We start from the raw sequence: 26,752 nt of genomic DNA, 5'->3' as shown, positions 1-26,752 counted from the left end.
CCCCCCCCCCGCCCAGGCTCCACACCCACCCGGTCTTTGCTACCTCCCCCGTGCCGGGGAACCACGTGTGCAGGCCGTTCTGCCTTTCAGCCCCGCCCTAACGCACCTCGCAGCCTGGCCGCCAGCCTGACCCAGAACCCCCGGCCGGGAGGGAGGGGTGGGAATGTTTGCACGTGGGGCCCGGACGTCCGGGCCGTCTCGGAGCCTGCATGCATGGCTGTGTGCGTCGAGGAGCAGCGGCTTTGTTTGTGAGTGTGTGACTCTGCGTTACTGTTACTGTCACTGGGGTGTGTCTTTGACTCTCTGTAGTTCTCAGTGTGTCTGAGTGCAGGTGACTTTAGCTGGGACCCATGGTGGCTGGGGTTGTGTGGTGCTGTGTATCTCTGAGACCCAGCCCGCCCCCTGAAGCATTGCCAGAAGTGCTGTTCTGTTGGAACCGCAGCTGGAGCCGTGGCCCAGGCCAGGCCCTTCCCTGCCATGCTGGTGCTGGACCCGTCTCCAGGGCCCAGATGGTCCCTCTTCCCAAAATCAGAGCCAGCAGTGCTGGGCAGACTCCAGAAAGTTCATCCCAATCCTTGAGGTCTTGGAGGAAGGGTGTCTTATGCCCCACCCTGTATTTTGACCTCCCGCTTCAGAGGGAAAGAATCCCATAAACATCTTGTTCATATTTGGGTCTCTCCTGGGTGCTGAGGGCCACTTCCCTGCCTGGGCCTAGTTGGCCTGGCCTACTTGTCACTGCTACCTGTCCAACTAAACCACTGCCCACCAGGCTCCTGGGAGGACTAACTGAAGTCATGAGTACCAAGCGCTCCTGCATGGTAGATACTCGGTAAATGGTCACCCCTCCCCAGACCAAGAGTCCTGGGTTGAGGATGGTGCCCTGTGGGGTGTCTGTTCTCTAGGGCAGAGGTACACATGTGAGTCTGCAGGTAAATGTGTTTCCATTTGGAGGTATGAACCACCGTGATCAGAGGCCATGTGTTCATGTTTCTGAGAACACACAGAGGTGTGTGTTGAGTCACACGATAAGGGCGTGCACCTTGAGTGTGAGGGTGCATGAGGTTGTGCTTGTGTGCATGTGTGTCAGCAATAATGAGGACCGTATGCATATGTGGGTTAGTACTCAGGTGTGTGACGACGTGTGAGTAGTGAGTTGCTGGGGACTGTCCGTGTGTCTCTTTGCAGGTAGAATGGGAGTCCGTGAGTGTCACAGGGTGTGAGCAGGTAATAAGTGTGAGGATGCAGGTCTGTGAGGGTGAGCACCAGGCAGATGGGGGTGGGGGGCGTAGCATTGCCCATCGGGCCCTGACCTGCTGGGTCTGTTTCTCCCTTCCCCCTGCTCAGGCCGGCAGCCGGATGCCCGGGCCCATCGGGCCGGCCGGCGGCCGCCTGCGGGATGAGCAGACTGCTGGGGGGCACGCTGGAGCGCGTGTGCAAGGCTGTGCTCCTTCTCTGCCTGCTGCACTTTCTCGTGGCCGTCATCCTCTACTTCGACGTCTACGCCCAGCATCTGGCCTTCTTCAGCCGCTTCAGTGCCCGCGGCCCTGCCCGTGCCCTCCACCCAGCTGCCAGCAGCAGCACCAACTGCTCTCGGCCCAACACCACCGCCCCCAGCTCGGGGCTCCCTGAGGCTCCCAGTGCCCGGCCCGGCCCCACGGCTCCCGCCCTGCCTCCCTGTCCTGACTCGCCGCCTGGTCTTGGTGAGCCTGCAGGGTGGGGCCTGCCTCGAGGGGTGGGCAGACCTGGCCGTTTTGACTTGGGGAATGAGCCACGGGGGTGCAGGGGCTCCGGGTCTGTTGGGAGAGGGCTGTTGCTGGGCTTCCCTGGCCTACCCCGGGGCTGAGGGAGAGGGCTGGCGTCCCTGGGTTCTGATGGCAGCCTGATTCCTGCTACCGTCCTGCCTGCAGTGGGCCGGCTGCTGATTGAGTTCACCTCCCCCATGCCACTGGAGCGGGTGCAGAGGGAGAACCCGGGCGTGCTCCTGGGCGGCCGCTATGCGCCGCCCGACTGCACGCCTGCCCAGACGGTGGCGGTCATCATCCCTTTTCGACACCGGGAGCATCACCTACGCTACTGGCTCCACTACCTGCACCCCATCCTGAGGCGACAGCGGCTGCGCTACGGCGTCTACGTCATCAACCAGGTGTGCTACCCGCGGCCCAGGCTGGGCGCTAGCCACCAGGGGGCCCCGGAGCGCCCCGGGCCTCCCGGGGCATGAGTGGGGTTGGGAGCCTTCGTGGCTTCGTGTCCGCCTGTGGTGGTGCGGATGAGTGACTGTACGTGCGCGGCTGCGTGTATGTCCCTGCTCCCACGGGAGGGTCTGCGGGTGCGGGAAGGGGAGCGCGCACGCTGACGGGTGTGTGCGCAGCCCCCGCGGGGATGGGCCCCCTGGTCCACCTTTGACGGGCCCCGCCCCATGGAGGTGGAGACATAGGGTCTGCTGGCTGTGAGGAGCTGTGGAGAAGCCCTTGGAGAGGGGGAGTTAGAGCCTGAGAGAGGGATGAAGTCTGTGTGAGGGCCACGGCCACAGCAGAGACCTGGGAACTCAGCCCAGTGTCTCAGCCCTGCCCTGGGCCTGGAAGGGCCTGGTTGCTGGAACCCTGGGAGGATCTGATGCAGGTCCTCCTTCTCGTACTTAGGACTCCCACACTTGGACTTGGATCCCTGTAGACTCCAGGACGATGGTGTGGGATGAGTTGGAGCAGGGGGCTGTGGGGGCACAGAAGGGCCTTGTCCAACCCGGGGGTGGAGAAGTGGCAAATTGAGATGGGTCTTGAGGGATGAACAGACATCAGCTGGCAGACGGACTGGAGGCTCCAGACCCCATGCAGAGAACAGGTCTTGTGTGTTGGGGAACCGTTGGCCAAGGTGTGGGGTCCAGCATGTAGGGTGGGCAGCAAAGATGAGCCTAGAGTTGCTGGCAGAGGCCAAATCCAGAAGGGTCTCCGGAGGCATGCGAAGCAGTTGCACTCCAGCCTGAAGGTGGCGGGGGCACCCCTGAAAATTTTAAGTGAGGAGTAGCATGTATGCTTGTTTATCAAGAAGATGGCTCTGGTTGCATGTGGAGAATGGGTTGGAGGTGGGGAGACTGGAGGCAGGGTGACCAGTTGCGAAGAGGCTACGATGTTCAGGAAAGAGACAGTGAACCTGTGTGTGGGTCGGCTACAGTGGGAGAGATGTGACACGGTAGAGAGTAAGGAAAGGGAGACGCCAGACACCTCGAGGGTTCTTCTTGGCCATTTGCTCTGTGGTTGGCTGCGCCTGTGAGTGAGAAGACAGGGGCTGGGCCAGGTCTGGGGGAGAGCTTGACTCTGAATTCTTTTTTGCATGGGATGAGTTTGAGTGTCCAGGTGAGGTATGAGAGGAATGTTCAGCTGGCAGTTGGACCCATGCAGCGAGGTCTAAGGTGCAGAGAGGGATCTGGGAGCCACCAGCATGCCAACAACGCCCAGCCTGCCCAGGGAGCACAGGGCCTGAGAGGGGAAAGCCAGCATGTAAGGGATGGGTGGGGGAAGGGACAGCACCACAGACTGGGAAGGTTGGCCAGAAAGGTTCGGGGAGTCCCAGGAAAGTGTGGTGTCCCCGAAGCCCAGGAATAAGTGTCCAGAAGGAAGCATGGCAGCTACGTGAGCACTGCCGGGGGAGGAAAGATATGGACTAAGAAGCGTCCAGTGGATTTAGCAACAAGGTGGGCCCAGCGAGAACCATTTCAGGGGCATGGTGGGGGCGGAAGCAGATTGCAGTGGGTTGAAGAAGGAATCAGATTTGACAAAATGGAAATAGCCAATTGGAGGCAACTCTTAAAAAAAAAAAAAAAAAAAAACACCACTCTGCCGGGAAGGGGAGGCAAAGGTAGGGCGGTGGCTAGAGAGGTTTCTTTTTCAGATGGGGTAAAATTGGACATGTTTATGAGCTGTGTGGGAGAAACTCAGGGCTCCTGGCTGGTGAGAAAGGTCAGAAAGGAGAACCGATGAGCCAGGAGAAAATGCACAATTGCTGCAAGGGCTGGTGGGAGGGAAGGTGCAGGGCAAGGAAAGAGAGCAAGCAGGGTGAGCCGCTCCCACCCTATCGGGCCCAGGCTGACTGGTGGGAAGGAGGGGCCATGATTCCTCCTCTCCCTCTGGAGGGGCCCGCCTAGAGACCCCTCTCCAGGGGCTGGTCTGGCTCCACCCTAGGGATGGTGGGTTGGGACAGAGAGCTCAGCAGCCAGCTCCTTCCATGGGATCCTCCTTGCTCTGGCTAGAATTTGGAGCATGGGCACGCGTGGCCAGGAACCCAGCCTCCAGGAGGCCTGGCCCTACAGCCCCAATTCTCAGGGGACCCCCGGCTCACTGGGCCATGACTGCCTGTACACCCTGTGCTTGGCATTTTGTTGGGGAGACAAATGAATCTAGCCAGGTCCTGTCCCGGTCTCAGAGGCTGCACAGGAAGCTGGATGTGGATCCAGATGAGCCAGAAGGGACAGGTGACTGAGGCTTAGTGGCTCAGTACCCATGGTTTCTTTGTCTTCGACACTGGTTATTTGGGGCATTCACTGTTCATCTCATGTTGTGAGTGTGCTCAGCAGGGATGCAGTGGGCTCAGGGCTGCTCTTCTCTAAGGCTCCCACTGGCACAGAGAAGATGCCTGACGCCCAGGACAGGACTATAGGGCCTGCTGGAGTGAGGGGTGAAAGAATGAGTGAAACGAGTGCTCTTAAGTCACAGTGTAACGGGACACTAAGTGAAGCCCACAGGACAGAATGAATGATTACGCGGAGGCAGGGAGGTGTGAGCATGGATGCCTGTCCACGCACAAGCTTGACCGTCAGAGGAGAGCATTCCAGAGCTGACAGCAAGGCCTTGAGGCAGTAAAGAGTCTGACATGTTCCGGGGCTGCTGAGGAACGTAGTGCAGCTGGGTCTTGGGGTCTGAGGGAAACAGTGGGAGAGGAGCCTGAAGCCAAGTCCTGGAAAGCCTTGGAAGGCAGGACCGAGGGGAGCCACTCAGAGTGGGGTGGGGGCAGGCAGGGAAGTAGGAGCCCCTTGGGGAGCGCTCTGGACAGTGGCAAAGTGGCAGGTGCCTGCCAGTCACAGGCCCAGAGCTCACCTGTCCCCTGCTCCACCCCCAGCACGGCGAGGACACCTTCAACCGGGCCAAGCTGCTCAACGTAGGCTTCCTAGAGGCACTGAAGGAGGACGCCACGTACGACTGCTTCATTTTCAGTGACGTGGACCTGGTCCCCATGGATGACCGCAACCTGTACCGCTGTGGTGACCAGCCTCGCCACTTTGCCATCGCCATGGACAAGTTCGGTTTCCGGTGAGGGCTCCCTTCTCAGCTGGACCCAGACTCCCCGGCCCAACGGTCCGCATAGCACCCAGCGCCCCCTTGCTCCTGGCCCCTCACCCATCTCTGGCCTTCCCTCCAGAATCCCCTCAGGCCCCTCAGCTGACACCTGCCTTTCCGTGCCACAGGCTGCCCTATGCTGGCTACTTTGGAGGCGTGTCAGGCCTGAGTAAAGCCCAGTTTCTGAGAATCAACGGCTTCCCCAACGAGTACTGGGGCTGGGGTGGCGAGGATGACGACATCTTCAACCGGTGAGTAGGGCCAGGGCAGGGAGTAGACTGGGTGCAGTAGGTGCAGTGCAGACCGGGCGAGGCTCCTTGCCCTTCCTGGTGCCTGCTCCAGCCCGTCTGTCCCCACCCCCAGGATCTCCCTGACTGGGATGAAGATCTCGCGCCCAGACATCCGCATAGGCCGCTACCGCATGATCAAGCACGACCGGGACAAGCATAACGAGCCCAACCCACAGAGGTGACCCCAAGGGCCCCTAATCCCTTACTCCCTAGAAGGGACTCCCCAGTGCCACTGATCCCTAGATGTGATTCCCACGGCCCCTGAACCCTTGACTCCCAGACCCCTGATCCCTGTTCCCCGACCCCTAGCTCAGCCTCACCCCAGACTTCGGTCATCCCTGGCCTAATTCCTAGAGGTGACAAAAATGTAAAGGCAGAGTTCAAATCATCCCTGAGTAGATTACATTCCCATCAGTGTCCTCACAGACCTCCCTTGTGCCAGAGGAGATAGGACAAGAGGGAGCAGGCACTGGGCACAGCTCCTGGGCCTGGGGACCCAACAAAGGTGGCCTGAGCAATGTGGGGCAGGGTACAGACAGACAGTGCTCATCTCTCTGAGCCTGGAGCAGGCCTCCCTGTCCCTGATGATGTAGCAACATTTGGCGCTGGCGCTGGCGCTGGCTGGGAGAGGCACCCAAGGGCATGTGCAGTGTAGACAGGGCTTCCTGGCACTGCTCTAACCTGGGGGATGAGGGCCGGGTTGGGGGGAGCCCAGAGCCAGTCCCTGACAGCCCATGTGAAGTTCACTCTAGCGAGAGAGACAGACAGTTACGGCACCAGGTGATCAGGGCAAGGTGCTGCCCCGGCAGAAGAAGGAGTGATGGTGGGAGGCCTCCTGGAGGAGGTGATGGTAAACCGGAGTTTGAAAGATCATTCATTCAGCACGTGTTTGTCACACACCTACCTTGAGCACAGTGCTGTATTCACCAGGCTAGTGGAGGAGGCCAGTTTGGAGAAAAGGAATGGTATTTGCAGGAGTCTGGAATGTGAACGTGCATGGTATAAGTTAAGAGTCTGGGACTCTGGTATTACAGTCACTGAGGGCTGGGAGTGACAGTAATGGGGTCAGTGCTGGGTGTTTGGGGTCTCGGATCCCAGGTTGGGAGTTTCACTTTTGTCCCAGGGGCACTGGGGAGTCATGGGAGAGCTTTAAGCAGGGAAGGGGGCAGAATCAGATTTGGGTTTGAAAGGATCACCGTTTGAGTATGAAGAAGGTGAAGAAGGGCTGGCAGGGCTGCTGGTAGGCCAGGAAGGAAGCTGACCAGGCTTGGAGGAATCACAGGGCCCCGGGGTGTGCTGGGCGTGAGGCTGCCGCATGCCCAGATGGAACAGTAGGGTGGTTCTGCTCTGAAGGCAGGGTGTAAGAGCGGGGAGGTAGGCTGCAGCACCAGTGGAGGGTTGGCCTTTGGCAGGAGCATGAACCCCTGGGCATCCAGAGAGCTGATGAAAAAGCAGTTCAGATAAAAAAAAAAAACCAGGGCAAGCAGGGAAGGGAGAAGAGGGGCTGCAGGGCATCTGAGGGAGAGTGCTTGGTGTTGGGATGGCCCTGGAGAGGGATCTGAGCTGAGCTCAGAAGGATGGGGAGGATCAAAACGGTTGTGATGAGGGTGGGAGTAGAGCTCCAGAAGCACATGCCAGCAGCCTTGGTCCTGTGTCAGGTCTCGGTGTCCTCATGAATGAGTGATGTCGACCTTGGGTGAGGAAGTGGCAAGACAGCAAGGCATTTCTGGCTTAAAGAAATGGATGGTTCCATCCACCTAGTTGCTTTTGCCTCACATCTAGTTCTCCCGGATTCTTCGTTCGCTTACCCTACGTGTCTAAACCATCAGCAGGTCGTGTCAGTGCCACTCCCCAAACATCTCTGAGCCCATCTGCTTTTCCCTTCAGCCCCTCTGCCCAAGCACAGCCTCTGTCCTCTTGTCTGGGCTCCTGCAGTGGCCTCTCACGAGTTTCCCTGTTTCCCCCTCGTCCTTCCATTGTTCCTGTCCTCTGGCCCTCCCCGCTTGCCTCCCACTGGGCTAAAAATCCCTGTCTTCTCACTCCTAGAAATAAAAAAACTGCATCCTCTGACTTACAGAGCCCCACCCCTACATGCTCTAGCCTCCAAGCTGTTCTTACGCCCTTGGCCCATTAAGCTCAAACCACTGGCTGTGCAAAATCTCATTTCCAGTTTAGGGTCAGCCTGTGCTTACCTCAGCCTGGAATGCCCTTCCCCCTGCTGTCAGCTTGGTGTCATGCGCTCACCCCTTCCAAGGCAACCATCTTGGTCTCCCTCCCCTGTCTCCCTTAGCATTCTGGCGTGCTCCTTGTCTGTTACCTGTCTCCCCTAGTGGGACAGACTTGCCATGAGAGGGAGGACTTACTGTCCTGTTCCTGACTGGGCCCCTGCTACTTGAGAGCAGAGCCTGGCACTTGGGGACTGCTCATTAAGTAAGTGGTGGGGGACAGAGAAGAGAGCAAGGAGAAGGGGCTTGGGGAGTACAGACGGTGACCCGACACAGGACACATTGCCTTTGAGGTGCCTATGGGATGCCCGTGTCTGGGTCTAAGGCTTAGAAGGAAATGAGCTCAGAGGGAGATTTGTGAGGGTGTCACAGTTCTGGACTCAAGGGGGTAAGATCTCTGTTTTGAAGGCAGATGCCAGAGCAAAAGGGCTCCAAGCAGGTGACGGGCAGAGGGTTTGGTGAGAACTGAGTCATCCCTGGAAGAAGCCAGGGTGGCTTGAGCCTTAGCCCCAGAGATCCCATATTTGGTTTATTGGGTAGCCCTGATCTGGACCCACTTCCATCCTATCTAGGTTTACCAAGATTCAAAACACGAAGCTGACCATGAAGCGGGATGGCATCGGGTCAGTGCGGTACCAGGTCTTGGAGGTGTCTCGGCAACCACTCTTCACCAATATCACGGTGGACATTGGGCGGCCCCCGTCATGGCCCCCTCGGGGCTGATGCTAATGGACAAAGGCTCCCAGTGCCAAGGATTGCCTGCCAGAGGACTGACCTATATAGCCTGGCTGGCGGCTACTCTGTGGGGGATCCCCCAGGACTGAGACTGTGGGCTCTGTTTTCAGAGGGTCTTCCATAGGCCCCCCCCCCCAGCTGCACCTGGAAGTTTCAGAACCTACTTTGGGGGACTTCCAACCCGGGCCAGCCCCTCCAGTGTGGCCCTCTCTGGGGTCAACCCTTCTTCCTGCCCCTCCCTCCCCAGCCCAGCCCTCCCTCACTGTCAGGGTCGGGCCAGCCCCTGCACTGCCTCACCGAGTGGCCTGGGCTAGGTCACTCCACCTCTCTGTGCCTCAGTTTCTCCCCCCTTGAGTCCCCTAGGGCCTGGAAGAGTGGGAGGTACAACTAGGGGGCAGTATCGCTTCCAGGGGGAATTCTCAGACTTGGGTATCCCCCGTGTTCCCAGGGGAGGGGAAACCTTTTTCATTCAACATTGTAGGGGCAAACTCTGGTGCGCCCCCTGCTGAGGAGCAGCCCCAGGAGGGGACCAGAGGGGGTGCTGTGTCGCTGCCCAGGATCTTGGGGTTGGGCTTTGCATGGGGGGCGGGTGGGGCTTAGATCAGTCAGTCTGGTTCGCGCCTCCCTGTCTCAGAGAGAAGGCAGTAGCCCCCAGGGCCGGCCGTTGTTTGTATATTGCACAGAAACTTGTGTGGGTGCTTTAGTAAAAAACGTGAATGGAGCAGCCCCTTTGTCTGCTTGGGGTTAGGGAATCTGGGCCCAGATTCCAAAGCCGGTGTGTGTTGTGGGAGGGCACCTGGCCTAACCCGTCTGTCTGGCCCGGGCTGTCCTGGTTCCCCAGGCCCCTGCAAGCGCAGCCGCTCGCGAGACTTCCGCCGACCCTGAGGAAAGGTTTACCCAGCCGCTGCCTCCAGGCCAGGAGAGGCAACGAAGTAATAACAACCCCAGTGGGCTCCGATTTCTCGGCTCTTCCCACCTGCCCCGAAGCCGAAAGTTGCCCGGAGACGAGCCCAGAGACGAGCCCAGAGTGCTTGGCATCAGGACTCTGGATGGTTCGGACTCTCCCAAACCACCCCCCGCGGCGGTGGGTCCGACTCCGGGCTAGCTGGTACCGCCCACCCCACCTAGAATGGCTGGGGGCGGAGCCTGGGTAGCGGCGCAGTTTCCCGGGTGACGGCCGCGCGGAAGAGGCAGAGCTAGGGCCCCGGTCCCCACTGCCCGGCTTCTGGGCGCCGTGACCGGGAACCACGGTCCCCGAGAGTCAGCTAGAAGCGGGGCACAAGGGACAGCGCCAGAGACCGGCGGCTCCGGACCGGGTAATTCCAGTCGCTGAGACGGGTGGCAGAACAAGGGTGGGGCTTGGGGGAGGCTGGGGAGCGCGACGGGCTGGGGGCGTGGCCCGTGGGGCCGGGAAGGGGCGGGGCGCGGGCCGGCGGGGCCCAGCCTTGGGCGACCAGACTTCTCCCGGTAACACGGCGCTGCCACCGGCTCTCCGGCAGGTGCGAGCCTGGGGCCGCTCGACGAGGGGCGGCGGCGCGGGCGGGCCATGCTCCGGGACTCCCCGTCTCTGTGGGAGCTGGTAGAGGAACATGTTCCGCTCCCGGAGCGGCCCGAAGTGAAGAGGATTCTGGGGGAGACGACGGTGGACCTGAGCCTGGAGCTGCGGGCAGAGGTGGGGAGTGGGCAGATGGGCCACAGTCCAGGCCTGTCCCACGACTCGGGTGATTTCCCCACCTCCTCCGGGTCCCTAGTCCTGCCCGATAGCTCTCGAGATCTTGCCGGATCTCACTGTCCGCCCAGCCCTCTTGACTCCGCTCTGCCCCTCAGTCCCCCAGCCCCCTTCATTCCCGTCACTTCTCTCCCCAGTCGCAAGGTGTCCCAGCTCTCCTTGCAGGTGGTGATGCTACAGTCACTGCTCCAAGAGGCTCGATCCTCCCAAGCCTCTGGCTCCTGCCCCACCTCTGACCCCTCCTCCCTTCTGGCACCACCGCCCCTCCTAAGAGACCTCGTGCGCCAGGAACTGAGGCAGCTGCTCCTGGGGCTCCGCCAGAAGGCCATCTGCGAGGGCAGGTGGGAACCTCAGACCTAGGGCTAGGGCTAGGCCCTGCGGCAGAACTAAGAGGGGCTAGCCCTGCGCCTGATAAGGGGCCAGGATTGCCTTTGATGGTTCTCTGAAAGGAGCCCCTAAATTACCTTCTGTGCACCTTCTGCAGGGACCAGACCCAGGCTTGGGTCCAGTATAGCCCCAGGGTCCTGCGCTTTGCCTTGGAGGAGCCTAGGTGTGATTTGCCAGAACAGGAGATATTGCAGATGAGAGCTGGTGAACCCAGGTAAAGTGGTGGTAGGAGAGGAGGGATCTGTCCCTGCTTGGCAGAGAACCCCAGCCAGCTGGTGGGTTCCATGTGGCTCCACGGAGAAGTTCCTGGCCTGGAGCTGAACCTCCAACAACCACATGGAGGGATCAACGAGAGCTGGGCTAGGGATCGCTGGGGACTGAATGAGATAAAGGAGCAGTAGCGTGTTCATAAGTGAATGGCAGCAGCAACTTATTTCTAGTTCTCACACAACCCTTTGGGGGAATGATGGCCCCCTTTTACCGATGACGAACTAAAGCTCAGAAGGGATAATCCACTTGCCCAAGGTCACACACACTGAAGGGTGACAGAGCCCATTTGTAAACCAGGCTCCAGAACTCCTCCCCTTTGCACTATACTATGTTGCCTTTGCAAGAAAAGACACAGAACTGTCTAGAAGAAGTGGCACTTGTGTCCTGAAGGCCTGGGGTGAGGCAACATGGGGAGAGTAACGTTGACCTCATCTGCCAGCAGCAGTCAGAGGGACCTCAGCGTTATCAAGGACCAACTGAATGTGTCCAGCATCGACCAGGTTGCTGGACATCTGCGGTGAGGCCCCTGAGTGTGTGTTGGGGATGGACACAGGGTGGATGGGGCCTGGACAGGTCTTGAAGTACTGGGACTGGACTGCGGGAGAGGAGAAGGTGGCCACGCACCTGGTGGGGAGACCAAGAGGGGAAGGCTGAGGGGTGGCGAGGGCAGGTTGCTGCAGGGCTGCCGTGGTTGCTGCCAGGAAATGGTCAAGCAGGGATACCAGCAGGCTCTGAGGCCTGAGGAACCATGGAAGGGTTTTAAGCAGGGGAGGGGCTGTGATGCGGGGGAGAAGGGAGGCTGGAGGAGGCCCCTGCCATAATGTAGAAGAGAGGATGGTGGGCGCTGTGAAGTAGACACGGGGAGGACACATCCTGCCCTGGCGGAGGCTGGTGGGGGGTGGAAGGCTGCGGGCAGCACCCGGCCACAGGAAGCAGGGTGGGCTGAGGCAGGACGGCCTGGAGGCGGGGAAGCTGGAGGTTAGGGGCTGGGTGGAGGGCTCAGCTGAGACTGGGTCCTGTGGAGCTGGTCGCGGCTACCATCCTCCAGGAGCCTCCTGGAGGGGGAGTGTCACACCTTGGAGAGGATGATCCCCACCCTGCAGGTGAGCGGCAGCCCTGGGCCTCCCTGCCCAGAGCCTTTCTGCTAAGTGTACACACCGCTGCCTCTTACCTGGTGCGTGAGAGCCACGTGCATGTGTGTCTGTGTGCATATGTGCATGGAAAGGTGTGTGTGGGTCCTGTGGCCATTTCTCACATGGGTACCATCCCTGTGTGTGCGAATCCAGAAGATTCTGGTTGAGCCCCTTAGCCCAAGGTCAGCACTTTTAGATTAACTTGCTGAATTTGTCCCTGTCTTTGCTTCCTTACCTTCCCCTAAGTCTTGAGTCCAAGCCAGCCACCACCTCACCAAGCTGGGCTTTTCAGGGGGGCTAGTGTCCCCTCCCGACCAGGGACTGCCTGAGCCAGGTTGGGGGTCCTGCCCTGCCCCACCCCTGCCTAAGGCCGGGGCACTGAGCCAGCTTTCCCTGCAGCGCTGCCTGGAAGAGGAGTATACAGGGGCACCCCGGCCCTCTGAGGCAACCCTAGAGCCCACCCTGGCAGGTGAGGACCCCAAGGAGGCCCCAGAGCCCCCAGCCTCCTGCTCCCCACGCCACACTTGTACACACCCCAGAGCTGCTGGGCGCTGTGCCTCAGAGGTGCCTCTCCTGCAGAGCTGAAGGAACAGAAGGCGGCCATGCGACGGGAGCTGCAGGCCCCTCTGAGGCCATCCTGTGTCTCCTCCAGCCACAGGTCAACCAGGGCGGCGGCACGACGGGACAGGGTGGCCGAAGGGTCAGGCCACTGTTCACTTACAGCTGCTCTTTCCTGTCCAGGCAGCAGCCCGTGGGCTCCTCCAGCCAGGGTCCCGGAGGTTGGCCTTGCCCCCGCGGGGCTGCAGGAGGCTGGGCGGGGCCCCGCCGTGGCTGCCTGCCTGCCCCTCCGCTGGAGCGCTGCCCCCGAGACCTGACTGCCACCTGCCGCGGGCGACGGAGGCTTCAGTGCAGCACGGGGAAAAGGCCCGCGTCTACTCCAGTGTCCAGCGCGGCACCCCACGCCCCCACCTGAAGGACTGGTCGGGAAGTAGGCTTCGGCTTCTGCTTCTGTTGGAACTCACCCCGTCTGCCGCTGCCACCTCTCAGATGCTGTGGCCCAGCCTGCTTCAGATCTAGTCTTGGTTGGGCCCTCGCCAGGACGCAAGGCTGTCCATCTGTCCGGCCCGTCTTGCCCCACCCCCTTGCCAAACCCCTGGTGTCTCGTTCTGACCATCAGGGCCTTTGGCCTTTCTTCTTCCAGTCCTCCACAAAGGCCTGGCCGGCAGAAGTCTCATCCCAGCACCGACTCTTGTCCCGCTGGGGGACTCAGACAAAGCACAGTGGCAGCTCAGAGACAGGAATAGAAATTTCATTAAAATCTATGGACTTTAAAATCCTAGTGGTGCATGGAGGGGTAGGGGTGGGTGGTGCACCATTATTGCTACAGAGGATTAGAGGCGGCTCTTCCGGCGCTGTCACTGCACAGAGGGGCACAGAGGACGGACAGATGGACACTGCGGGGCTGGGGGCAGGGGAGGAGCTCTGGCTCCAGAGAGGGGATGCGGCACGCGGGCTGGGGCCATTTGGCACATGAACAAGGGCAGCCCAGTTTGGGAGGACTGGACCTTTCACCTGGTGGAGAGAGGGCAAAGGGGTTTCCTGTAAGGTCCCTTTCCCCAGGGCTCTGGGCTCAAACCTCCTGCTGAGCAGCGCCCCACCCCTACCCCCCAGAAACTAGTGCTTTGGGCAGGCTGCTGGGTCGTGGGCCTCTGCTGGCTGGGCCTGACAGCCAGGGCTGGAATGAGGTGCAGAGACCCCAGAGCAGCCGAGTGAGGTGCAGGCAGGCCTGGAAGACAGAGGGGGCCCAAGGCTGGGGGCACAGGAGTGGCAACCACAGATAATACGATTTTTACAAAAATAATTACACAGACAAACAGGGCTGGGCGGCACAGCCTGACAAGTAACACTGTACAGCCCCTTAGCCCCTCACCCTGCCCCTGGATAGGAAGACCCAAATTTGCCTGGGCAGAGGCTGGGGTCTGCTCTGAGGGCAGGAACACTGGTCAGGAGGCTGGAGGCCCAAGGAAGGGGACAGGTAGGGGGGCCACCTAGAACCACAGCTCAGGGCAGAGTGTGGGGGCATCAGAGGCCGTGTAAAGCCCAGCAGATCTCTGGGGACCTGGCCTGAGACCCCCCCTCCAAAGTGCTTTGCCCCCCCCCCCCACCGGCAACCCTCCCATCGCCCACACCCATCCCCAGCTGCCATCTGGGCATCCAAAGGACCTGTAAACACTGGGGACACGAGCACAAATGACCACGCTACCAGGGGTGACCAAGGTGACAGCAGCCGCCCCGGCCAGGGCATGGCAGGGCAGGTGGTGACACCCGTCCCCTGCCTCTCCAGTCTCTGTGGTGGGAGCAGGGGGGGGGCCCTCCCCGGGCAGCTGCGCTCATATCCGGGAGTCCTGCAGACGGCTCGAGCCGTTACTGCCCACCATGGGGATCTGGGCCTTGTCCGGGTGTAGCGGCTGGACCTCCAGCCCGTCTTCAGGAGAGGGTGGGATGGTGGGGGCATAGCGCCCAGTCTGGTGCTCCAGGAGGGCGGGGCCCCAGTCTCTGCTTGGCTTCATGGCATTTTTCAAACGCTGCAGGAGAGGTAGACATGGAGGGTGGGTGGGTGCTTCAGTAGGCAGCCAGGAAGTCCCATCCACGCACCCCCTCCCTGTTCGTTCACCTGGCTGTGGCCTGCCCCCACCCCTCACCTGGAGGAGGGTGTCCCCATCTGTGCGGCAGAGCTGGAACAGGGCATAGAAAGGGATGCAAATGACAGAGGACAGAGCCATAAGGAAGCCGATGGCCACAGCCCAGCCTGGATACTGGTAGTGGTTGTAGGTAATTGGCCGGTACTGGATCACCGTGAAGACGAGAATGAACTGCAGAGGGTAGGAGATGGGAGTGTCCGTGAGGCCTGCCCAGCACCGCCCCCCTTCAGTCCTCAGTCCCCCTCCCAGCACCCCTCCCCTTCCTCTCCAGTCTCCCAAACTAGGAAGAGGCATTTTGGGCAGGACAGGGGCAATGTCAAGGTTTGGGTAGTGGAAGAAGCAGATGGAACCAAGGGTCCAGGGCCTGGGGGGCAGGTAGGCATCAGGCATCATGGAAGAGGAGAGGTGTGCCTTCATCACAATCCTGAACCGGCCAGGGAACAATTGAAATCACCTTTGAAGTCAGTCAGTTCTGCTCAAAGACTCAATGGCTCCCTTTTGCCAAATCCTGGGCCTTGGAGCTTTTACCATCTCCCAGCGAGACCTCACTTACCCTTCTGGCCGCATTAGCCTAGTCTCAGTGTCTCAGCCACACCCAGCCTCTTCCTCCCGCATTTATTCTGGAGAATCCTCTCCATTTCCTCCGTCAGACCCCAGGCAAAGATGAGAGCGATGGGGGGGTGGTGAGGGCAAAGCCCTGCCTGTCTATGGCTGTGGGGCCATAAGGGAGGCTCCAAAGTCTAGAAATGCTGAATGGCAGGCTGGGGACCGGGAACCGTTTGGGAACGAGACAAGTGGGATGGGAAATGAAGCCCGGGCCACAGCAACGACAACAAACTAAGGAAGCAGAAGGATGGGCAGGTGGCTCACGGGCCATTCCCCAGGGGGGCTCAGCATCCACCTCCTGAGCCCTCAGCTGCGTCCTAGTGACCAAATTCAGGACGGCAAGACCCACATCCACTGGGGGGGCCCCTCCGGGGATGCTGCGCATAGTAGGAGCTTATGACAAGTTTCCTGAGTGGAACTAGATGCTGATCAAGGTGTAAACAAATCTCTTGTTTCAGCGGACAGAAGGATGGTTTGTCAAAAAGAACCTTTCAGAAATCTAAAGTAAAGCCCCCAAAGAAGACACCACAGCCCAGAATCGTAAGTCCTCGGGGCCTGCAGTCCTCAGCTTAGGGCGACTCTGGCCTGGCTTCTGAGCACAGAGAGGGCGCTGCCCACTTTGCCTCAGTCTCTCGGAGACACGGGACCCGGGCTGAGCCTGCCCCTCTGGAGCCTTCCTGGGCCTGCCTCCTTCCTGCCTCCTGCTCTGCCTTGGCTGGTACCCCAGGTCTCTGCCAGGGTGGCAGCCCCTTCGGAGCTCTGGAGGATGAGCTCCCCTCAGGAGGGTCCCCGGCCTCGGCCTGAGCCGCGACCCCCAGAGGGCACGGCGCTTGGCAGCAGTGCCCGGCCTCCCCCGCTTCCCACCACTTACAGGAGGCCACTTACAGGAGGCTTCCGTTGCTCCTGTTTCAAAGCTGGGCCAGTGGCCAGGGCTGGTGCCTGTGCCAGCCTCGGGGAAGATCCCACACCCCATGTGGTGGAGACCTCAGCCCTCAGGGGCCTTTTCCGCCCCCAGAAATATGAGCCAAAGTGGAAATCCGGTGCTGAGCCCCCTCTGGCCCAGAGAAGCTGGACATGACAGGGACGTGACTGAACACTGCCCTTGCCACTAGGCTGACCCTCCCGTCACTCCCATGGTCCTGCCTCTTCTCTGTGGAGCGACCGTTCTACCAACAAACACTTTGTGCCTCCTCCTCCCACCCTGAGCATAAAGGAGCAAAACCAGATGGTTTTTAGTCCATGGACCAGTCGTCCTTCCTGCGGCCGTTTCTGGTGTAGCCCTGGCCCAGCACACAGGCTCCGGACGGGACGCCCTGCTTCCAGCAGCGCCTCCGTCAGTTCCTAGCTGTGTAAACTTGGGTCAATTACTTAACATCTCTGTGCCTCAGTGTCCTCATCTGTCCAGTGGGATAACAGTGATGCCTTGGAGAGTCGGACCACATGAGCTGATACGTGAACAACATGCAGAAAGTGCCCAGTTCCCGGCCAGGGCGCGAGGTCCTTCCAATTCCGCTCCCTGATGGGAGTCTCCCAGGTGTTGAATACTGGGGCAAGGAGAGCCTTCCCTCTCCAGAGCCAGGCCACTCCAGTGCCTGGAAGGCGTAGGAGGTTGCCTCTGATCTGGAGCTGACATCTGACTTGCACAACCCGCTTCTGGAACACCCATGCATTCACACCGCGTACCCCGAGCACCTCAGCTAAGAGGGATCAGCACGCCGTGCCGATGGAGGCTGCCACCAATATCACTAATTGTTCCTGAGGCCCCTCTGGGGATAGCACGCAGGAGGGAGGGAGGGAGGGAGGGCCGGCTCTCAGCCGCTGCCAGCCTGCTTTCCCCTGCCGAGGCCGGGCACCGTCTTCAGCCGAACAAGGGCTCTAAGCTCCCTTCCCAAGCCGAGGCCAGTGCCCTGTTGGTTCTGAGTCTCCGCCTGACCCTATGCAACCTCTCTCAGGCTCCCAGTGGCCGGCGTGGTGGGTGCGGAGACCCCGTCGGGGCGGGGAGGGGGAGGGGGAGCTCTGGCCAGACGGATGGGCTCCTGCTCTCCCTCCGCTGGTTCCCAAGAGAAGGACACTTGCCAGGGGGCAGCAGGGAGGGGGGCGGGCAGCCGAGGAACTTACGAAGATGATGGCTGGAGAGACAAAGCGCCAGCAGATCTGGAAGAAGAGGGGCGGTGGGAATCCCAGCATCATCTGGATGTCCTGGAAGTAGTTCCGGTGCCCTGAGAGAGGGGTGTCAACAAGCCTGGCAGGGCAGCGTGGGGAGGCCAGGGGCCGGTGCACGAGAGGCCACAGAAGCTTGCGCACTTACCGTAGATGTACATGATGGACATACACATGATGCAGGAGATGACAACCAGGGAGAAGCTGGCCGCGTAGTTGTCCATTAACAGCAACCAGTAGATGCCTGCCTGTGGGCCAGGGGGCAGCTGAGCCGGCAGCACCGAGGCCTGGCTCCTCCGCCCACGATGCCCCCCTCCCGGGCCACTCCAGCCCAGCCTGTCCCTCGGGGCTTACCTGGCTGGTGAGGGGGATGCCCAGCAGGAAGCCAGCCACGGCCACACCCAAGGTCACGTAGGTCTTTTTCTGCAGGATCCACTCGTTTGCCACCTCATCCACAATGGCCGTGACCAGCGTCTCTAGGAGGCAGAACTGCAGGAAGTGGCCATCAGAGCAGGGGCCTGGCCTCCGGCCCGGCCTCCACCCTCACCAGGCCCCTGGCCCACGTCCCGTGCCTCATACCTGAGTGCCCAGCCCTAGCAAGATGAGCATGAAGAAGAAGAGCAGGGACCAGAGTGGGGAGATGGGCAGCAGGGTGAGGGCCTCAGGGTAAGCCACGAAGGCTAGGCCAGGACCGTGGTCAGCCACACGGGACACGTCCACACCCAGGTGATTGGCCATGAAGCCCAGGATGGAGAAGATGACGAAGCCCGCATAGACGCTGGTGGCACAGTTAGTGATGCTTATGATGATGCTGTCCCTGGTGGTGGGGGGGGGGGGAGAACAGGGCTCAAGACACGCGGCTGGCTTCCCTTGCCCAGTAGGGCAGAGAGGAGACCTGAGATGGAACGTTTTAGGAACAGAGGCTCCCTCAACCTCTTTTCTGGTCTGCTCTGGGCCTTCCTAGGTGGGCTGAGGCTCTCGAACCCCCAGAGGCCCCTGGGGCATCACCATTCCCCCCGCCTCTTCTCTCTGTGTTCCCCAGCGACCCACTCCAGACCCACAGCTCCCAGGACCTTCAGGCCGTGAGTGTGATGCAGGGCCCTCGGGGGAGGCCCAGGAGGCTGCACTGGGTCTGGGGATCTGGGAAAGCCTGGGGAAGGCTGCTGGGTGGAGGAGGCAGCCCGGGGCTGGCGGGGCGGGGGGGGTGGAGGGGGCTCACCGGTAGCAGTTGTTGTGGAACTTGTTGTAGGAAGCCATGGTGATGAGGCCTCCCCACGCGCAGCCCAGCGAGTAGAATATCTGGGAGGCGGCATCCCCCCACACCTGCGGGGCAGGATGGGCAGAGCAGCGGGGGTCAGAGGCGGGCACCTCTCGGCCCCTCCCCGCCCCTTCCAGGCCACACTCCATGGCCCACCTTGGCCTCCAGGATCTTGTCCCACTGCGGGGTCAGGTAGTACATGATGCCCATGAAGGCTCCTTCCAGGGTCACACCTCGGACGAACAGGATGGTCAGCACCACGTAGGGAAACGTGGCTGTGAAGTACACCACCTGTGCACGAGACAGGCTCCGCTGGACTCCTCCCAGCTCTTCCTGCCCTGGGCACCCCCTGCCTGGCCCCCCGGCCACCACCCTCTGGCCGCTCCTCCCCTCCCATGTCCCTTCATCAACCGCCTGCCCCCAGCCCCTACACACAACCCCGGCAGGGGAGGCAGGGTCTTTCTGGGTGGGCACAGACCCCACTGGGGGAGGGGTATACTTACTTTCCCTGAAGACTTGACCCCGCGGATGAGGCAGAGGAAGACCACCACCCAAGAGACACCAAGGCAGCCGAGGAGGGGCAGTCGCACCTCCCCAAAGTTCCCAATGTCGTCTGAGAGCTTCAGCACATAGAGCCTGGGGAAAGGGATACTCTGCTATTGAGGCCCGGGCCCCTGATGCCCAGTGACTGATTCCCAAGGCCTGGAGCGCAGCCTGGCAGGTTCCTTCTTTCTCATGAGGGTGCAGCATGTGGAAGAAGGGTGCCACTATGAGGCCCCAGCCCCAACTGCCCCCACCCCACCACACCCCTTCTGTCTGCTGCCCTGAGACTCCACTGCTTGCAGCCCCTGCGGGACCCCAAAGGCGCCTGGGGGTAACACCCTGAGCCTGGGCCAGCCTCCTCAGTCCCGGGAGTGTGGAGGTCTCCCTGTCCCTATTCTGGCCCATCCCAGGCCCTGGCTTGTTCATTTCTCCCTTTAGTAACGCCTTCTCCTCTAGACCGGACACATCCTATCAGGTGTCACCTCCTCCAGGAAGCCTTCTGTGAACTCCTCACCCACACTAGCCTTCTCCATTCCTGATGAACCGAGGGAGGTGGTGGAGTGCTGAATAAAGATTGGAGGCTCTGGAGCCTGCAGGCCTAGGCTTGAACCCAAATTCCTCCCCTATGTATGTGCGGCTCTATCTGGCGCCCTACGCCACCCCAGCAGTGCCTTTTCAATCAACTGGATGCTTCTGTGCCGGGCCCTGTGCGAGGTGCTGGGCATAGACACCTGGATCAGGCATATGGACACCACTGGAAGGGTGGTGGAGGGGCACACTGGAAGACTTCCCAGAAGAGGTGAGGCTTGAGCCAAGGTTTGAGGAATGGGAGCAGGTGGGTGAAGAGAAGGAGCAGCACATGCCAGGCTGAGGACGCAGGACTCAGCAGGACAGGGGATCGTGAAAGAACATGGCCAGCCTGCGTCTGTCAGCAGCTCCGCAAGGCTGGGACAGGAGGTAAAGGGAAGAGAGAAGGGTGAATGATAGGAAGAAGCCAGATTATAAGAAGCCACGAAGGCAAGGCTGAGAAGTTTGAATTTTACCCTGCGAGCAATGGGAAGCTTCTGAAGGGTTTGGTAAGAGCACTTTCAGGGTCTCTCCTTAGCTCAAAACTCTGCAGCGGCTCCCATCTCTCACCAGGGAAAAGCCTAAGTCCTTCCAGCAGCTGCAAGGCCCGAAGTGGTCCGTTGTCCCCAACCTGCCACCCCTCTGGTCTCCTGTCCTCCCACTTGACGGCCCGCTCACTGCTCCAGCTGCACCGGGCTCCTCGTAGTTCCTGAGTCATGCCAGGCACGCCCCTCCCTCAGGGCCTTTGCACGCACGACCTTTTCCTCTGTCTGGAGGCTCTTTCCCCAAACATCCCTATGTACACATGGGTGTGAGGCGTGTGCAGTCACACAGGGCCCCTTGCTTAGAAGGCCCTCGTGCTGGGCTTAATGCTCTGCCATTGACATCTTGAAATTCTGAATACATTTGAACAAGGGGCCCCATATGTCCACTTCACACTGGACCCCACAAATTACGTAGCTGGGTTTGTCAGCATCACTTTCTTCCTCCTCATCTCCTTCAGGTACTTACTCCGGGTACCCTCTTTGCAAAGGGGCCTTTTCTGGCTACCCTGCTTAAAATGGCAGCCCTGGCCCCGCCCAGCACTCCTTACCCCCTTTGCTAGATTTTCCTCCACAGCGTATGTCTCCTTTTTTTTTTTTCTTTTAACCTATTTATTTTGTTTGTCATCCATTTTCTAGGAAGGCAGGAGTACCCAGCGCCCCCAGTGCCTAGCAAAGTGCCTGGCACAGAGCAGTACTCAAAAGATATTTGTTGAATGAATGAGTGAACGTTGTGGTAAATGGATCTGGAGGTAGAAAGGAGAGAACCTGGGAGTGGGGACCAGCTTGGTTGTTGCAATTATCCAGGCTAGAAGTGATGAGCAAGAGGTAAGCTCTTGAGCCTCAGTTTCTTCATCTGTAAAATGGGCATAATAACACCAACCTAGCATAATTTGTGGCTGGATTTAGGTAAATACAGGCTCCCTTCTGTCCCCTCTTACAGCTCGAACCTCTCAGGACAGCTCATAGGCTGTCCTCTATCATTCTCAGCTATTCCCACTTTCTTTCCCAAGTCAGTTCTCAAACCTCATGGCAACGTTTTTAATACCTTGTGATGCGATTGTTACTCTGTCCCCTCATGGGACAATGTTGCCAGGCCTGGGATTTGGTGTTTGCTGGGCGGGCCTGCCTCTTCGCAGCCTCCCAAATTCCCTGGAAGCCGCCCTTCGCTCCACGACCTGCAGAGGGCGCTGTCCAACACGTGCCCAACTCCAGGCTTTTAGTCAATGGGGGAACCAAAGGCAAGGGGATGGCAGAAGTTCAGAAGCTGTGGGACCACCAGCAAGAGTCACCTGGTCCCCTTTGACAGTGCTTTCCAATCTTTTTTCCTTCATAGCACACAGAAAAAGTATTCTGGGGGCTATTGAGGTAAGCAGACAAGGTCACTCAAAGCTGAAGGCAACTGGGCTGGGGGCTCCGGGCTGCCCAGGCCCCAGCCAACCGGGCACACCTGCTCGGGGCACTTGCGTGCTGGAAGCCCTCCAGAATAGCCACAGGGTCCTTCTGGGGCTTACTCAGAGCTGCTTTACTTCAGCCAATAGCATTCCATGAAAAGAAACCACTTCTTGTTCAAAAGATTTTTTTTTAACTTTGTCTAATTATATATGTTAAACAGGTAGTGTTTTATATGATTATGTTTAATCATTTATATGATTTGCAAGGGCACAGCATTACAATACCGGGGGGTTAAAAGGTTTAGAATGTTAGCCTGGGTACCAAGTAGTGAATTCTACCTCTCTTTTTATGGCACCATATTTAGTTTTTTGTTTTGTTTTGGGACCATGTGCTTTTGAGATCAATTAACCTAAGAACTCTTGGAACCCAGCCTATTTACAAGTTGGCTCTCGATGCATAACATCTCTAGAATTATTCTGCATTATTTTTTAATTGCTCCAGCCCGGTGACCAACTCCTTGAGAACAAAACAGCCTAATGTATTGCTTTGTGTCTCCAGCAGCGGCTGGAACCTGTCGGCAGGCATCACTGTGCTTCCTGAGCGCCCGTCCCTCTTCTTCGGAGTGGTGCCGCATGGCCTCATTCCTTTTTTATAACAAGGTAGGTTGTGACCCCTCCCATTTAATGGACAAACAGCTATGATTTAGAGAGGTTTGGTGATCGATCTCCCAAGGCCAGACAGCTGATGAGTGACAGAGCCACAATCTGTGTGAGGTCTGTGCTACTCCAGAGCTGCCATGAAGACACTGGGAGCAGGGTGCTGGGGCCTGAGTCCCAGTGGGTTTCAGGTGCTCTGCTGTGCACCACGGGCTGTGGAGGTGAGAGCCTGGTCATTACTTAGGGCCTACAGGTTGGAATCAGACCAGCACACAGAGGATCGTAAAACAAGACTGAAGGGCTGGTGGGAGAGAGGAGACCGTGGGCCAGGGGGTGGGCAGGAGGCAGACTGGGGCTCAGAAATCTGTCCTTTGTGCTTCTCTTGCTTTAGAGGAGTCTCCTAATCGTTTTTCTGACTTGCTTCCCTCATTTGTAAAACGGGACTATTTTATACTACCTGCATGAGCTAGCAAACAAGGTTGTGGTGGGGCTCAAATGTGATCACACAGCTTTCCAAAGGGGTGTTGAAGAGTGTGGACCAAGGACACCTGCAGAGTATCATTGGCCTGATTCACACCAGGCGCCAGGCACAGTGGAAGGCACATCTCCTGACCCAGCGCTGCTGCCTTGTTCCTTAACCTCTGAACATCAGTCAGTCTCTGAATCTGAAAAATAGGGATGCTGTGATAGGAGGTAATATGCCTGGCACATAGTAGGTGCCCAGGGAACGGCGATGTTTGTTCTCGCTTCCTTGCTGAAGCCAGCCTGGGCAGGCCTCTCAAGGGTCATTTCCCAGGGTTTCCAGGAGGGGGCAGCAGGAAGCCATCCTGCCGGGAAGGAGCCCCGCCTGGGACAGCGGCTAGTGAGGCAGGCCTGACTCCAGCCCTGCCTGAGGAGAGTTCAATGGGCCACCCACTGGGCCCCCCCAACCCATGACGAGTTTTCTTTGAGGACTATTCCCCTCTGATTGCCCTGGATAAAATCTCCAGAACTCGGCCGTGGCTGGCCCTAGCTGGGCCTCCCTGGCAGACCGGCTGGGGTGAGAGCCTCTGGAACAGCCCCGAGGGTGCGGGTGAGGCTTTGTGCTCCTCAGGTTCCCACCCCTCCAAGTCTAGATCGAGTTGCCCTGACCACACCATCCCTTAAACACAGTAGAATACCTAACTGGGCAGTAAATTGCTTAGTCCTCTCAGTAGATGGCACCTCCACGAGGGCAGGAGCCGAGTGTCTTACTCCTCACGCTGTCTCCCTTCCGAGTGCTGTGTCTGGTACCCACTAGGTGCTCAAGAAATGATCTGTCCAGCGACTGAGGGACTGAGTCAGCCTGGAGGTAATTTTGCCTGCCCCTCGCTGTTGTCTACACCGCGAGCCCTGTGGGTAGTGACCACATCCGAGCTGTCTTTGAATGTCGGTGACACAGCACAGCGGCCGGCGCAGGGAAGCCGGGCCCTGTGGGGTCAGAGCACTGGGACCAGGCTCAGAGGACTCTGACCTGCTAGGACTTCTGTCTCTCCGGGGCCTCAGCCAGCTCGCCTATGGCTCTCTACCACGTGGCGGAGAAACTTCAAACTGCAGCCCGGCACGGGAAGCCCTGTGCCTCATGATGCCTCTGGCCTCTCCTCTCCTACCTGTCTCCAGTTCGCCACCTCGCGGCCACGGCCTTCCTGCCCACGTCCCTCCCAATCCTTCTACACCTCCCTCCTCCCTCCTAGGGAAGCCTTCTGGACCACCTCCTCACGGCCCCGTCCCTCAGAACCGACCACCCCGTCTTTGTGCCCCTACCACACCCCTGAGCACCTGCCCTAATACGACCCCCCTCAGGCCTGGGGACTCCTCAGGCGAGGGGCTCAGGGCTCTTCAGACCCCATGGGTACCTAGGGCCTGGCGGAGCAGACCCTGTAGATATGGAATGAATTAACATGGCCTACCCCCAGGCCCCCAACACTCTCTTCCCACCAGTTCCCCAACAGGACATGGGGGGTTTCCTTCAGGACGTCCCCCTGCGCCCTCACGCCCACCCCGAGGGGACAAGGTGTTCTAGAACACCTCCAACAGCAGCTTCCCTGCAGCCAGCCCTGAGACTCCAGTCTCTCTCACCACAGAGCATACTAGTGCCAGGCTGTCTTTCCTAAGCACGGCTTGATGATGACAGCCCTAGGCTCAGGAAACTTCTATGGCTCCCTCTGCCCTGCAGTGGTAAGTCTACGCTTAATTCATATAAGTTCTCCAGGAAGGCTGGTGGCCCCTCCTAGGCTCCCTTAGGGCCCATGAGTTTCCCACACACCTGTGAGTCTCATCAGAAGAGCTTCCCCTCAGGGTCAGGACCAGCCTCTTCTCCTTTGGGACCTGAGGCCTTTGTTCACACTGTTCTCACCAGGAAGACACCCCGCTGCCCCCTGACTCTGCCCTGCAGACGTGCCCGACTGCTGGAGCCCTCCCTCACCGCGCCCTGTCAGGACGCTCAACTCAGCGTCCAGCCCTCCATCATTCCCGGCTGTGTCAGCCTCCTCTCCTGAGCTAGTCTGTAAACTCCTTAGGCCTCTTGATGCCCCTCTGCCCGGCTCCGGTCCCCGCACCCCACCTGGTTGACAGAAAGTTGCCCGATGGCAAGGGGGGAGAGCCGAGGCTTGGCGCCAGGTGTCCCCCGCAAGCCCGGGGCCAGCGGGGCCTCACCTCCAGTACTCCTCGCTGGGGCTGGTCCTCTGGAGGGAGTGGTTGAGCAGGTGGGAGAGGTTGCCAGGCAGGGAGGCGGGCCGGGAGCCGTTGGTGAGGTTGGAGGCGTCCAGCACCCCAGCGCAGTCGGGCGTGTTCCAGGGGTTATTGCAGTAGGCCCAGGGCAGCACGTGCGTCATGGACGAGAAGAAGTAGTAGAAGGCGATGCAGATGACCACGTTGTAGTAGATGCCAATATACGTGGACACCACCATCATGCCATAGCCCACACCTGGGAGGCGGAGGGAAGGGGGGCAGCCTCACACATCTAGCTGAAGGAGGCAAGGTTAATGTTGAAGGGCCCCCCGGGGCAGGCTTTTGTGGAGGGCCATTGAAGGGACAGGTCAAGGCCTTAGCAGGGGTGAGCTGGGGGGCCCAGGGGCTTTGTGTATACACATGGTAGGTGAGGAGGGCGGAGGCCAAGTAAACATGGATCCCAGCACGCATCTGTGGCCTTGGCCATTGATGTAGGGCTTGGGGTCAGCACCAAGGCTCCGTAGGGGTTGGTGGTGTTTGTACAGATGGGTGAGTAGGCCCCCAGAGGCCCGTGCGTGTGTGTGTGTCGGGGGGGGGAGGCTGTGTACCCCACCCAGGCCTCACCTTTGAACATGGGGCTGATCCTCCAGACCCCCAGGCAGCCCTGACTTGCAAATTGGCCGAACGAGAGCTCCATGAAGAAGAGAGGGATCCCGCAGAATATCAGCATGATGAAGTAGGGGAACATGAAGGCGCCTGGCAGGCAGGGAAAGGGCTGGCTCAGGGCGGGCTTGGGGGGTCCCACCCTCTTCCTGCTGAGAACCCAACAGCAAAACCTTTGCGATCCGCTAAGACCGGAGCAGGGTGGGCCACGCACTGAGCAAGAGCCTGGGTCTGAGGTATCCTACCCACAGCCTGCCTTTTAATTTGGCAGAGGCTTCCTGAACAGAACCCAGGCCCCAGACCCACCATGTTAGGGTGGGATTTGATGGCTTCACCAAGCAAAGTCACAAACATAAGTCGCTGGGACCCTCAAATTCCCTGAACCATTTAGGGGGCTGTTGACACACAGGGGGTATAAGACAGGAAACCTTGGGAGGTTGGGGCGCCTTTTTCTACCTCTCTTGACCTCAAGGGAGCAGGCTAGCAGGGTCAGGCCCAAACAGCAGACAGCCAGGGTCAGGGGGTGACCTGTGCATTAGGTAAAGGGTACCTAAGCCAGGGATTGGGGCGAAGGAGATGAGAGCCAGAGGCCAGCCTGTCTGGAGAGGGGTCTGTACCAGGGAGGGGGTAGCCCGGGCCTTGGTGGGTAGGCTCTATCCAAGTGGGAGGTCCCTGCCCTGTGCCCACTGGGTACCTCCCCCGTTGCGATAGCAGAGGTATGGGAAGCGCCAAACATTGCCCAGGCCCACGGCATAGCCCACGCTCGTCAGTACAAACTCGATCTGGTTGCCCCAGTTGCCCCGTTTGAGGTTCTGGTCCCTCTTGGTGGCCTCGCTGGGCACAGCACCATTCTGTGGGGACAGGAGAGAAGCTACC

At 59.5% G+C, this 26,752-nt stretch overlaps 3 protein-coding genes across 33 annotated transcripts in view; 2 read left to right on the top strand and 1 right to left on the bottom strand.

Moving 5' to 3' along the window:
* B4GALT2 (beta-1,4-galactosyltransferase 2) overlaps positions 1-9,320 on the top strand; it is a 10,116-nt gene extending 796 nt beyond the window's left edge. For 2 of the 6 annotated variants that reach the window (XM_025857044.2, XM_073902745.1), the window contains exons 2-7: positions 1,345-1,700; positions 1,908-2,143; positions 5,110-5,300; positions 5,456-5,578; positions 5,691-5,795; positions 8,415-9,319. In XM_025857044.2, the coding sequence (XP_025712829.1) occupies positions 1,397-1,700; positions 1,908-2,143; positions 5,110-5,300; positions 5,456-5,578; positions 5,691-5,795; positions 8,415-8,565 (1,110 nt within the window). In that variant the 5' untranslated portion in view covers positions 1,345-1,396 and the 3' untranslated portion in view covers positions 8,566-9,319. Of the gene's footprint in view, positions 1-112; positions 249-268; positions 1,256-1,344; positions 1,701-1,907; positions 2,144-5,109; positions 5,301-5,455; positions 5,579-5,690; positions 5,796-8,414 lie in introns of those variants that run through there. The other 4 variants (XM_073902744.1, XM_073902743.1, XM_073902746.1 and 1 more) reach the window with 4 other exon arrangements.
* A 264-nt stretch (positions 9,321-9,584) lies between these two features.
* On the top strand, positions 9,585-13,430 carry CCDC24 (coiled-coil domain containing 24). 15 transcript variants are annotated; one of them, XM_025856698.2, is made up of 9 exons: positions 9,592-9,893; positions 10,077-10,249; positions 10,472-10,647; positions 10,791-10,907; positions 11,403-11,480; positions 12,012-12,066; positions 12,496-12,565; positions 12,676-12,754; positions 12,838-13,430. In XM_025856698.2, the coding sequence occupies exons 2-9, from the start codon at positions 10,124-10,126 to the stop codon at positions 13,067-13,069; spliced, it is 933 nt and encodes a 310-aa protein (XP_025712483.1). In that variant the 5' UTR covers positions 9,592-9,893; positions 10,077-10,123; the 3' UTR covers positions 13,070-13,430. The 15 variants fall into 15 exon arrangements, 9 of the variants coding, with proteins under 9 accessions (XP_073758849.1, XP_025712482.1, XP_073758852.1 ...); XM_025856702.2 differs by having other exon boundaries at positions 9,595-9,893; positions 11,406-11,480; XM_025856697.2 differs by having other exon boundaries at positions 9,586-9,893; positions 10,077-10,647; positions 12,842-13,430.
* SLC6A9 (solute carrier family 6 member 9) overlaps positions 13,390-26,752 on the bottom strand; it is a 31,291-nt gene continuing 17,928 nt past the window's right edge. For 6 of the 12 annotated variants that reach the window (XM_025856692.2, XM_073902736.1, XM_073902734.1 and 3 more), the window contains 12 exons: positions 26,571-26,727; positions 25,838-25,969; positions 25,199-25,469; positions 19,326-19,458; positions 18,979-19,113; positions 18,784-18,887; positions 18,144-18,381; positions 17,919-18,053; positions 17,713-17,812; positions 17,523-17,623; positions 14,799-14,969; positions 13,390-14,681 (listed from right to left, as the gene is read on the bottom strand). In XM_025856692.2, the coding sequence (XP_025712477.1) occupies positions 14,487-14,681; positions 14,799-14,969; positions 17,523-17,623; positions 17,713-17,812; positions 17,919-18,053; positions 18,144-18,381; positions 18,784-18,887; positions 18,979-19,113; positions 19,326-19,458; positions 25,199-25,469; positions 25,838-25,969; positions 26,571-26,727 (1,872 nt within the window). In that variant the 3' untranslated portion in view covers positions 13,390-14,486. The remainder of the gene's footprint in view (positions 14,682-14,798; positions 14,970-17,522; positions 17,624-17,712; positions 17,813-17,918; positions 18,054-18,143; positions 18,382-18,783; positions 18,888-18,978; positions 19,114-19,325; positions 19,459-25,198; positions 25,470-25,837; positions 25,970-26,570; positions 26,728-26,752) is intronic. The other 6 variants (XM_073902740.1, XM_073902738.1, XM_073902732.1 and 3 more) reach the window with 2 other exon arrangements.

This window comes from Callorhinus ursinus, unplaced genomic scaffold (assembly GCF_003265705.2).
Source record: "Callorhinus ursinus isolate GAN/ISIS: 27379988/994484 unplaced genomic scaffold, GSC_fseal_2.0 scaffold18, whole genome shotgun sequence".
NCBI lineage: Eukaryota > Metazoa > Chordata > Mammalia > Carnivora > Otariidae > Callorhinus > Callorhinus ursinus.
The sequence above is the reverse complement of the archived record's forward strand: the minus strand, read 5'-3'. Positions and strand labels throughout refer to the sequence as shown.